The sequence below is a fragment of the Nomascus leucogenys genome, chromosome 17 (assembly GCF_006542625.1).
Source record: "Nomascus leucogenys isolate Asia chromosome 17, Asia_NLE_v1, whole genome shotgun sequence".
NCBI lineage: Eukaryota > Metazoa > Chordata > Mammalia > Primates > Hylobatidae > Nomascus > Nomascus leucogenys.
This window is the reverse complement of record NC_044397.1, coordinates 5,688,843-5,701,050: the sequence shown is the minus strand read 5'-3', so window position 1 is coordinate 5,701,050 and position 12,208 is coordinate 5,688,843. Positions and strand designations below refer to the sequence as shown.

The following is a 12,208-nucleotide window of genomic DNA, read 5'->3' as shown; positions in this document are numbered from 1 at the left end:
AACGAAGGGACATGCTTCTCAGAAATTGACAGGCCTAGGAACTGAACACTGCTTTTGGGGCCAGAAATCAGGTAATGAGCCTGGCAGGTAGAAAAAAGTATATCCACTGCAGAGACTGGCTGAGAAGGCTGGATGGCCCTGTTAGTGTCTTGTCATGTCTCAGAGCTGCACTCTAACTTAGGAAACTGATGGTCTGGTTGAGGTTGGAAAAAATTATCATTGATCTAGTTGAGGGTTTCATCAGCAAAGTGTCCCCTGATTCCCCATCGGAGATGCAGCTGAGGGCCACACAGATTCTGGACCTACAGCAGGGCAGCAGAGCAACCTCTGTGGAAGCTTGCATGAGGCAGCTGGTATGACAGACCACTATTGTGGTCTTCCTTTCATCATTATCTTTCTGACTCCTCTTACCTGTTTGCTGTTTTGGTGGATACCTAAAAGGAACCATGATTGTTGTTTGGTTGTTGAGCTGAATTGTTGGTTATTCCTTTCTGTGTCCCTCTTTCTGCCTCTGTTCCTGGGTAAGGGGACCCCAAGGCTTTGAATGTTGGACAGAATTTGAAGAATGGTGATGGAAGTGCTATAGAGCCTCAAATCCCACCAACCGCCTGTGCTCACATGCACTCCGGCAAGGATTCTCCAAACCCCCAGCCCCCCTGAGGCTCCCTGTTACTGTGGTCTGCACGGTCAGAACTCTCCAGTCCTCTGGAACCCATGGAAGATGATTCCCTTCTGCTGAGGATTCATGGGAAAGCTGCTTTCCTTCTAGAAGTAAAGAGATAAGTTTGCAGCTGGGCACAGTGGCACATGTCTGTAATCCCAGCACTTTGGGAAGCTGAGGCAAGCGGATCACTTGAGGTCAGGAGCTCAAGACCAGCCTGGCCAACTTGGTGAATCCCCATCTCTGCTAAAAATACAAAAATTAGCCAGGTGTGGTGGCACACACCTGTAATCTCAGCTACTCAGGAGGCTGAGGCAAGAGAATCACTTGAACCCAAGAGGCAGAGGTTGCAGTGAGCTGAGATCTCGCCACTGCACTCCAGCCTGGGTGACAGAGCAAGACTCCATCTCCAAAAAAAAAAAAAAGATAAGTTTGCAAACCAAATAAATTGGGTGGTGGCCCTGCTTTTGTAGATGTCTGGCCCCGCCCAGCTGTAGAGAGCATATTCTGAGTCTGGAGCCAAAGCTCCTGACTTGAGGACCCATCAAAGAGCTGCACAAGGAAGTTGTTTATTTCAGAAATGTGAGTTTATGTCACTGAGCCATATATTCTCCTAAGGACCCTAGGCTCCCCACCTGTGGTCTAAGGAGGCCGCTGCCTGCCCAGAGCATTTTTGCCTGATTCACTTATTTTGGCCAAACCCTACAAAGAAAGAGGCGATTAGGGTTTCCTGTACTGCAGCCCCATCAGTTGACCATAGCAAAATGGAAACCTTGGACTCACCCGGAATGGGAGGAAAGATATTATGATTTGGGGTACTAGTGTACCCCACTAATGAAGTCTAGAGAAGTGTAGTGAGGTCAAAGCCTTGGCCGAATACCATCCAAAGAATCAGAGATGTGGAGAATTCAGCAGGCCAGAAGAACAAGACTGAGTTTTCTCTGAACCAGCCACAGTGGTGGAAGCTTCCCTAGAGCCCCCAGAAATAGGAGTGCCCTTAGAAGTAGGCCTTATTTCTTGCCCCAAACAAGCCAGTACAATTTTAGATTATTATCTGCATATCCTGCTTTCTTTCGTGGAGGAAAAAGACATAAATATCAGGTTTAGCCAGTAAGGAAGATGCACCAGCCCAGCAGTGAAGCCTCTCCCTCTTCGGTCGGCAAATCTGTCAAGAACTGGCTCCACTCACCTCTCCAGCCTCATCTGCTTCTGCTGGAACCTTATACTTGAACCAGATTAGATTACTAGTCGTTCTTTGAAAACCTCCATTTCCCCATCTGTCAAGTGGGCTCATCATCCTAACAATCTTACAGGATTGTTAGTAGAACCTAATGATGAATAACTGAAGTACTTAGAACCTGCCCAATAGTAAGCACTTAGAAATGTTAAGCTATTTTTCCTAGCACAGCATCTTGCTTGTAATATACACCTAATAAATATCCGTTGAATGAACAACTGAAGTGCATGACTTCACTCTTGCCTCTGACTTTGCACATCCTGCTTCCTCTCACCAGAATAGTCTTCCATCTCCTTATTGTCTGACTTGCTTCTATGTGACCTTTCAAACTCAACTCATGTTTTCTCTAGCTGGAAGCCCTCCTGGCTGCCCTGGCCCTAACCTGAGTGTGGTGTTTCTCCTTTGTGCCCCATTGGCACCTCACCTTTACCTGAATAATTACAGTTACCACCTTGAACGTCATGGCCTACTTGTTTGTCTCCCCAGTAGATTGTGAGCATCTTGAGGCTGGAGGGTGAATCCAGCCACACCCTGAAGGGTACTTGCTACGTGAACGCTTGCACTTGTGAATATGATAATTACGTTAAAACTGTACCTAAAATTTGTCGAATGCTCATTGTTTCCCAGTGATGATGCTGGACACTTTTTGTGCATTATCTTCTTTAACTTCCACAAAAATCCTAATCAGTGGAGGCAATCATAGTTATTCTCATTTGTAGGTAACAAAACAGGCTCAGGATAAGTAACTTGCCAAGGTCAAGGCCGTAGCTGGGACTTGAACCCAGGTGTTAGAGCTCCTAACCATTATATCACACTTTTTGTTCAAATGGGAGTTTGATATGTATTATATCACTTGCTCTGTAGTTGTATTTTGTAACTTAACTAAATGAACCAGCAACGAAAAGCAGGGGGAACTGTGAGCTGTTCTTATGAGGTTTGTGTTTTGTTGTAGGTTCGGACAAGTGGACCTCCCTAGAAAGAAAACTGTTTAACAAAGCACTAGCCACTTACAGCAAAGACTTTATTTTTGTACAGAAGATGGTAAGCATGATTTTTCCCATTGCCCCCTTGAAATTAAATTTGGGAAATTGTACACAAAAATATTTAGAAATATTTGGATACTGGTTTGGGATACTTACAAAAAGGATGTCTTCCACACTCACTGGTGAGGATGGCAGTGGATATAGGGGTGGTATGGCCCCAGTGTTAGGACCATGGCAGGGAGAGGACAGGGCAAAGAAGGCATAGATTATCTGGACACTGCAGTGGTACGGGGTTATTTTCTATCTTAATAAAAATGTGTAATTCATAATTCTGTCAGAATAACTAGAACTCGGGCTCCTGGTCCACAATTTACATAATTTATTTTATTTATTTATTTTATTTTTTTTTCCAAGACAGTTTTACTCTCTCACCCAGGCTGGAGTGCAGTGGCGTGATCTTGACTCACTGCAGCCTCCACCTCCTGGGTTCAAGCGATTCTCCTGCCTCAGCCTCTAGAGTAACTGGGATTACAGGCACGCACCACCATGCCCGGCTAATTTTTGTATTTTTAGTAGATACGGGGTTTTACCATGTTGGCCAGGCTGGTCTTGAACTCCTAACCTCAAGTGATCCACCTCCCTCAGCCTCCCAAAGCACTGGGATTACCGGCGTGAGCCAGCATGCCTGGCCATACATAATTTATGTATATTTGACAGATCTACCATATTTCTGACAGAATTTTCTGGGGAGAGGAGAATGTGTGGCCTCCGTCTACCCAGCAGCACAGTTTCTGCTGTTGAACTCCTATTTTTAACGACAGTAATAATAAAAATACCTTGCATATACAGCATTCTAAAGCAAAATAAAACTTTCACATAGATGAAATAGCACTTTATACAACAGATAAACTTATTGACTTTATTGGCTGAGAGATGGTTTAGCATAAAAAATTAAAATCATTCAGAGTGTTTCAACAAACTGATGAATGATGGAGCCATATTGTGTTAAAGCCATTTAAGGCTGTTCAGGCACACAGAGAACAGGGCCGCAGGTGACAGCACCCACTGGCCCCTGGCTGAGACAGATGGTCCTCGGAGGTGTCCTAGGGTGGCATGTCTCTGTTGTCAGTCTAGGGCCTTGCCTGGGCAAGCGTGAGAAGCAGGAGGACTTTGTCTCTGACTTGCCTCCGCCTCCATGTCTGCATTTGCTCCTGCCTTGCCCTTGGCAGCCGCCATGCCTTTGCTGCCCTGTGTGCCCAGCAGCTCTCATGCTCCATCTTTCTTGAGTCACCCTCCCCCCCGGGACTGGCCTGGCATAGACCTCAATCCTTTAGGCCCCACACTTGGGACTGATGATGGATTCGTGTATTGAGCTTACCAGGCAACATGGGTTTTAACCCAGGGCTCTCTGGGACACTGTCCTCACTCCCTCAGGTGATTCTAGTGTGGAAGTTCCAGGTGTCAGGGGGATGAGAAGGAGGCAATTTTGAGGAGACAGGACTGGGTGCCCCTCTCATCTCACCATGTAGGTGGCCTTGTTCCCACCGTCAAGGGTAAGGCCAGCCTTTAATCTGCCTCCAGCAAACCCACATTATTACACCTCACCTGATCATACAGCATATGAACTAAACACAGGAATGTTTCTGCCTTAAGATGCATAGACCTTTGCCTGTTTGGGGTTGAATAGGGCAAGGCCCATTTCCTGCAAAACCTAAGCTCTGTCATCATAACTTTTGCCTTATATTCCTATTCCATTACTAAGGAACATTTCTCATAAGCATATTTTGAAGGTCAAGTTAGAGACATTCAAGCATATTAAATGAAAAAGCAGCTGCTTTATGGGTTAAAAAAATGAGTAAGTCTGTAAGGACTGATCTGAAAAAATCTCCAACCTATATTGAGAAAAAAAATCAAGTTGCAAAGCAGTATTTACAGTGTGCTACCTTTTGTGAGGAAAGATGGTAGGAGAAGGAATATATTTTTGTGTGTGTTGGTACATGCATTAGAAAATTCTGGAGGCCAGGCACAGTGGCTCACGCCTGTAATCCCAGCACTTTGGGAGGCCAAGGCAGGCAGATCGCCTGAGGTCAGGAGTTCGAGACCAGCCTGACCAATATGTAGAAACCCCGTCTCTACTAAAAATACAAAATTAACTGGGCATGGTGGCGCATGCCTGTAATCCCAGCTACTCAGGAGGCTGAGGCAGGAGAATCACTTGAACCCAGGAGGTGGAGGTTGCGGTGAGCCGAGATCACGCCATTGCACTCCAGCCTGGGCAACAAGAGTGAAACTCCATCTCAAAAAAAGAAAAAAATTATGGAATGGGTTGTGACTCAATGCCTGTAATGCCAGCAATTTGGGAGGCCCAGGCAGGAGGATCACTTGAGGTCAGGAGTTCGAGACTAGCCTGGTCAACATGGTGAAACCCCATCTCTACTAAAAATAGAAAAAAATGAGCCAGGTGTGGTGGCGGGTGCCTGTAATCCCAGCTACTCAGGAAGCTAAGGCAGGAGAATTGCTTGAATCTCAGAGGTGGAGGTTGCAGTGAGCCAAGATGGTGCCACTGCACTCCAGCCTGGGTGACAGAGCAAGACTCCATCTCAAAAAAAAAAAAGGCCGGGTGCAGTGGCTCACGCCCGTAATCCCAGTGCTTTGGGAGGCCAAGGTGGGCGGATCACAAGGTCAGGAGATCAAGACCATCCTGGCTAACACAGTGAAACCCCGTCTCTACTAAAAATACAAAAAATTAGCTGGGCGTGGTGGCGGACACCTGTAGTCCCAGCTACTCGGGAGGCTGAGGCAGGAGAATGGTGTGAACCTGGGAGGCAGAGGTTGCAGTGAGCCGAGATCACGCCACTGCACTCCAGCCTGGGCGACAGAGCGAGACTCCGTCTCAAAAAAAAAAAAAAAAAAAAAAATCTGGAATGGTACCCAAAGAAATTAATGCAAGGGGCTACCTGTGTTGTAGGGTGAGGGGTAAGGACAGGTGTGAGAAGGAGGCCTTTCACCGTGTACATTTTTTTCTTGAACTGTAGAAACTTGTTTATTACCCTGTTACAAAATTAAATATTCAAAAATGCTTGCTACCTTTGCTCTGTGCCCATTGCTGGAGCTAACCTTGAGCTCGCTTTCCCGGCAGGTGAAGTCCAAGACGGTGGCCCAGTGCGTGGAGTACTACTACACGTGGAAAAAGATCATGCGGCTGGGGCGGAAACACCGGACACGCCTGGCGGAAATCATCGATGATTGTGTGGTGAGTGAAGCTGCTAAGTTGTTGCTTGTGCTGGCACAGCTCCCACCCCAGGCCCAGGTTAGTAAGTAGCTGGTGTTTGGTTTGGCTTTGCTGCCAAGATAGCCAGAGGAAGGAGGTGACAACAGCCCAGCTCTCCTGCGGGATTCAGGACCTGCCCTCCTGAGTGGGTTTAGAGGAAAGGCGTCCATAGGTTTGGCCTGTAGCTCGGTGTTCAGAAACAGAGGTGAGGGCTGGTGCCCGCTTCAAGGCAGCTAGGAGCCAGAAGAGTTAAACCAAGGATGGTCCCAGCCTTGGGTTTCTTGGTTTATGATTGGGTGGTGTCCTGACCCCCTGGAATATTCTTTTCTGATCTTGCCATGTCATAGATGCTACTGACCTGAGCCCATAATATGCCTCAGAAAGGGTCCCTGGGATTTTGCCACAGTCTGTAAAGCATGAGCAAGAGGAGCTTTGACCTCTAGGTAGTGCCAGGAACCCTCCATCACTGAGGAACTAATTCGCTGCATGTAGACTATTCTAATCCTACATCACCATTTATCCCTGGTATTGATTTTCTTCATTAGCAGACAGTCCACAGTCAACTGCACATTAAGTAGGTACCAAAGACACAACAAGACCTAACTAGTCTCCGAACCCTGTATGTGTGGCTTTGATGATTACTATCACTTGTGATCCTTGCAATTAACTCTCCACCTTGCATCCATAGCCACGGGAAATCTCCTTTTCACACTATGTGGAAAACATTACCTACCATGTATGAGTATATAAAAATTATGTCTTATATTACTAAACTCTAGCTTGTGTCACCATCAGTGAAAGTATTGGGAATTCATGAATTATGTAAATATTTGAAATTATATTTTCATTCCCAATTGTGCCCCAGTTGTAAGGGTTAGCACATGTATGTGTGTTATTTTCTTTAACAGACAGTGAAATAGCAGTTTTCATGTGCCAGGCATTGTGTTAGGGACTTTATAAATATTGACTCATTTAATCCAATGTAATTCATTTAATACCAATTCTATGCGGTAGGAAACTGAAGCACAGAGCTTAAGTAAATTGGCCATAGTCACACAGCTGCTGAGTGTGCTGTTGAGCCTGATTTCCCTTGTGTAGTTAAGGGCAGTCAGATGCAAATTTTCTTTTGTTTGTTTGAGACAGGGTCTCACTTTGTCGCCCAGGCTAGAGTGCAGTGGCATGATCATAGCTCACTATAGCCTCAACTTCCTGGGCTCAAGCAATCCTCCCACCTCAGCCACCTGAGTAGCTGGGACTACAGGCACACACCACAACGCCCCACTCATATTTTAATTTTTTGTAGAGATAACGTCTCACTGTGTTGCCCAGGCTGATCTCAGACTCCTGAGCTTAAGCAATCCTCCTGCCTTGGCTTCCCAAAGTGCTGGGATTACAGGCTCACCCCTGTAATCTCAGGCCACTGCACCTGGCCACACATTTTCTTAAAGAAGTATAAAAAATTTGGACTTGGCCAGGCACGTTGGCTCAAGCCTGTAATCCCAGCAGTTTGGGAGGCCAAGGCGGGCAGATCACCTGAGGTCAGGAGTTTGAGACCAGCCTGGCTAACATGGTGAAACCCATTTCTAATAAAAATACAAAAAATTAGCCAGGTATGGTGGCACACACCTGTAATCCCAGCTACTCGGGAGGCTGAGGCAGGAGGATCACTTGAACCTGGGAGGCAGAAGTTGCGGTGAGCCGAGATCGCACCATTGCATTCCAGCTTGGGCAACAAGAGTGAAAGTCCATCTGAAAAAAAAAAAAATTTGGACTCATTAATGCTTCAAAGCCGATGCTTCTAACTAATAATTGATCCTAGCTATGAAATATACATAAATACATTTATATTTGAGCCCAAATATCAGAGAAAATAGAAATCTGTAGAATAGAATGGTATTGCCATTTTTTCAATCAGAGATGGCAGTATTCTATATTCAGGATTTCTTGTGACCAGGGCTTTTGTTTGACTCATTTAAGTAGTGATGTATGATATCAGAATAGTCTTTTGCTCGTTTGTGGCCTAATGTTTTAAAAAACATGTGATCGCCCAGGCACTGTGGCTCACACCTGTAATCCCAGCACTTTGGGAGGCCAAGGTAGGCGGATCACGAGATCAGGAGATCGAAACCACCCTGGCCAACATGGTGAAACCCCATCTCTACTAAAAAATTAACCGGACATGGTAGTGCATGCCTGTAGTCCCCGCTACTCAGGAGAATTGCCTGAACCCGGGAGGCGGAGGTTGCAGTGAGCAGAAATTGCGCCACTGTACTCCAGCCTGGGCAACAGAGTGAGACTACATCTCAAAAAAAAAAAAAAAAAAAAAAAAAAAAACAACAGTATGATCTCCAGTTCAGTCAGCGAAAGCAGTTGAACTCCCACAATGTAAACAGCAATGTGTATGCAGTGCTGTGGGTAACCCGAGGATATTAAATGGCCCCTCCCTCCTCTCCCCCCACCACACAGAACATATGTCCTTGTTGGGAAGATATAACACATGTAAGTGGAAATATACCATGAACCCCAAGAGTGTTTAAAAGCAGTATGCAATGAGATCCAGAAAGTCTTAGATGCAGCCTTAAGGACTCTTTCACCCAGTTTCACCACTTTACAGGAAGAAAGTTGAGACCCAGAGAGAGGAAAGTGCTTGCCCCAGGTCACACAGAGCATTGCTTTCCAAATGAGTAGAAGAGACAGTAAACAAGGAAGCACAAAGATTCCTAGCCTTGAAGACCTAGGCTTTGCTCCTAGGCTTGCTGGCCTGTAAAATGGCCAGATGATTTACATGATTTAGAAAGTCCCTTCCAATTCTGGAATGTTCTGGGCTCTGTCAGTGCCATGTTTTGGAAGAGGGGCAAAATCAGAGAATATGGTTTTCTAAGGTAAATTGGTATATCTTAGGCTTGGGTGTTATCAAGTGCCTAGGACAGTGCCTGGCATAATACAGTCACTCAATAAATGTTTGTTAAATGAATGAGTGAATATTTTTCGAAGATAGGAGTTGCTCTGATTCATAAACATTCCTTCTGTGAATTCACTGGAGGGAGATGGAATGAACAAGGGGATGCTGAGCAGAGGAGTGACACTAACAAAGATGTTTCCACACAAGGCAGAGGCACTGTCTTGGACTGCCTGGGCTTTGAAGCTGGGTAGGAAGGCCCAGGCCAGCGTGAAGCTTCAGATTAAGGAGGAGAGGGTAAGAGGGTGCCCGAGGGGCCACACCCTCTTGGGTTTGTTCACCAGGAGCCAGTATTAGGCTGGGCCAGGAGTGTCCACACCCTCATTACTTGTGAGCTTAGGGAGAGCAAAAGGCTTATGTGCAGAGATGACTCAGGCCCACAAAAAAAAAAACAAAAAACAAGAAAATCTTGATTAAAGGCCAGTATGGCAGCTCACAGCTCCTTTGTGGGCACTGTGTGCACAGTCAGCCTTCTAAGCATAGTTTGCCAAGTGGAGATGAAAAATTGGGATCATGGGGATCCTGGGGAGGGTGCGCCTGGGAGGGTGTGCAAGGCACAGTCCTAGGATGTGGTCCTACTCTTTGTCCTCGGGGCCTGCCTGGGACACCTGGGATAGCTCTCCTGATCACATATCTTCAATGTTTTATGAAAGGGCGGGTGACCATTTCCCTCCAGATGGAACATGAAGGAACATGCTCAGGTGGTTCAGGGATTATTGAGGACTTGAGAGGGGAAAAGGAGGAGGTTTGAAAGGAATGATTGCCCTTTAGCTAAGTAGCCGGGAGGTCAACAGAGCACAGCTGCTCACTCAGCAGGGGCAGTGTGACTGGAAGCAGAGGCAGGGAGCCAAGATGGGTTCTGTTAATGAGGTGAGAGGAGAAGGTGCTGGCCACACCTTCCTGTCCCCTGCCTGTGCTCATGCTCCCTGACTCAGGACACATATATGGGGCTGGCTGTGATCAAAATTTAGCACAATTCAAGAAACCAACTGAGGCAGTTAACTGACTGTGGAAAACAGCAGTCAGGGCTCCAAGGGCAAAGGTAGAACTCACCATGATGTCAGCACAATTACCTACAGCACAGTCCATTGATGAAGGCCTTGGGAAACATCCTCCTTCCCTTTGACATTTCAAAGCAGCTGGTTCCAATAATGAGAGGTTTAGGATCTCTAAGCCATTTACAGATGGACAAACATGCACCTGTGGACATTTGCAGCCAGACCAAGGAGTGAAGAAGATTGAGGTTTTGGAATAAGATAGGCCAGGTTTTGAATCTCAGTTCACCTTTTTTTTACCAGCTGTGTGATCTTGAGAAACTTATTTATTGGGTCAATCTCCTCATTTGTTTAAAAATGAAAAAATTTTACGGTGTTATGAGAACTCGAAATGTGTGTGTGTGTGTGTGTGTGTGTGTGTGTGTGTGTGTGAAATGCATGATTCTCAGCAGGCATTCAATATTGTCATCATCATCATTATTATTAGTGACTAACACAAATTTGTGTCTTTGAGCATATTTGGGCTATTGAGCATTTGTATTCTGACTTACCAATTTCTCATAATATGAATTCCATTTGCATGCTTGAGAAATAAAAATATCCTCCTCAAGAAACTCTTATTGTGGACACTCGAGCCATGTTAAATGTATAGCCTCCTCCCTACCACCATATTTGCCCGCCTTCTAATTTTGGAATATACTAAGTGTTTTGTTTCACAACATATCATAAAATGACCAACTTGTTGTTACAAAGTTCTACATGTTAAGATTTTTGTTCTTGTATTTTTGTATCTCTTAGTCACTCTGGTGAGCCATATGGCTTGATGATAAATCATTTTGTGATTTATAGATTGCCAGTTGAAATAAAACCTATCTAAATTCCTGAGACATACATAATCATGGTACAGTGTAATTTATAATTTTGTGGCTATATGGAACATTTCTTCTAAGAATGTTTAAGCCAAACAGTGGCATTGTGAGAAAATTGTCATTATAACAAATACCATGAAACAAATGGCATTGTCATTTGTTGTGTGTAATTATTTTTAAATGCCAAACTGTAGGCCATGGGCTACTTAATGTTTGAGACCACAAAGTCCCAGTTTGACATAACATGGTTTTACCTGAAACTCTTTGGAATGGAAAGATGGTAGAGTCTTACAGGAATAAGACCACCTAAGTGAAATCAACCTGTATGTTCTATACTAGTAAGAGGCTGGCTGCTTAGATCATAAACCACTTGGTCAAATGTCCTAGGCCTACATCAGTGTTCACTGAGGTCTTCTAACAAATGTGATCATTACTAATTAATCCTGTTTACCAATGGAAACTGAAGCCATTTCTTAAATACACCCTGTTCATACTGCATCGCAAGTATACATGTATGTGATATTAAATAAGGACAATACTGAAACCGTGAGGGGCTACTAAATGCCACATACATACTGGCATTGTCTCTCTCTCTCACACACACACCCCAAATCCAAACTGCAGAGAGGAAGCTTATGTTTTCTGGGTCCTAGGGTATCACTGCTTTCAGAAATCTTTATCCCTCTTGGAAAATCTTGCTTCTGGGCTTTAAGAATCATAGGCTCCCCAGACTTACATCACTGTCAGGGGTAGAGTAGACTGGAGCCCACGTGCATTAAGTGATGAGTTATGCAGAGAGCCTGGCAGAGACAAATGACCTGCCAGGTCAGGGGCAGCTGGACATGCCTTTTCCTTCCTCGTTTATAAAACGAGAGGTCTCTTTACAGCCTATTCGGTGGCCTAGTAAATGTGAAAGCACTTTGTAAACTGTAAAATAAAAGCTGAGATGAGGCTGATTGGTCCTCAGCCCTTTTGGGGCCTGCAGGAGCCAGCAACCCTCACCCCTACCCTGGGAAGGATGGAGAGAGCAGAATAAAGTAGTTAAGCAAGGGGAGAATGAGAGCCTCCTGGATCCCTGCCCTTCCATCCCAGCACACCCAGGGCACCCACTCCAAGCTATTCCAGTAACTTACTATTTTGTTAACCTTGAGGAGGGCAGGGACCTTCTGCTTAATTCTCCACATGGCTGCTGTTCTGAAGTGGGGAGAGGGGCCGTAGAAGCAGGGGAGATCA

At 45.3% G+C, this 12,208-nt stretch overlaps 1 protein-coding gene across 6 annotated transcripts in view; it reads left to right on the top strand.

Moving 5' to 3' along the window:
- The window catches only part of TRERF1 (transcriptional regulating factor 1), a 226,343-nt gene that overhangs the window by 201,970 nt on the left and 12,165 nt on the right, over nt 1-12,208 (top strand). For all 6 annotated transcript variants that reach the window (XM_030796586.1, XM_030796584.1, XM_030796588.1 and 3 more), the window contains 2 exons: nt 2,851-2,939; nt 6,021-6,134. In XM_030796586.1, the coding sequence (XP_030652446.1) occupies nt 2,851-2,939; nt 6,021-6,134 (203 nt within the window). The remainder of the gene's footprint in view (nt 1-2,850; nt 2,940-6,020; nt 6,135-12,208) is intronic.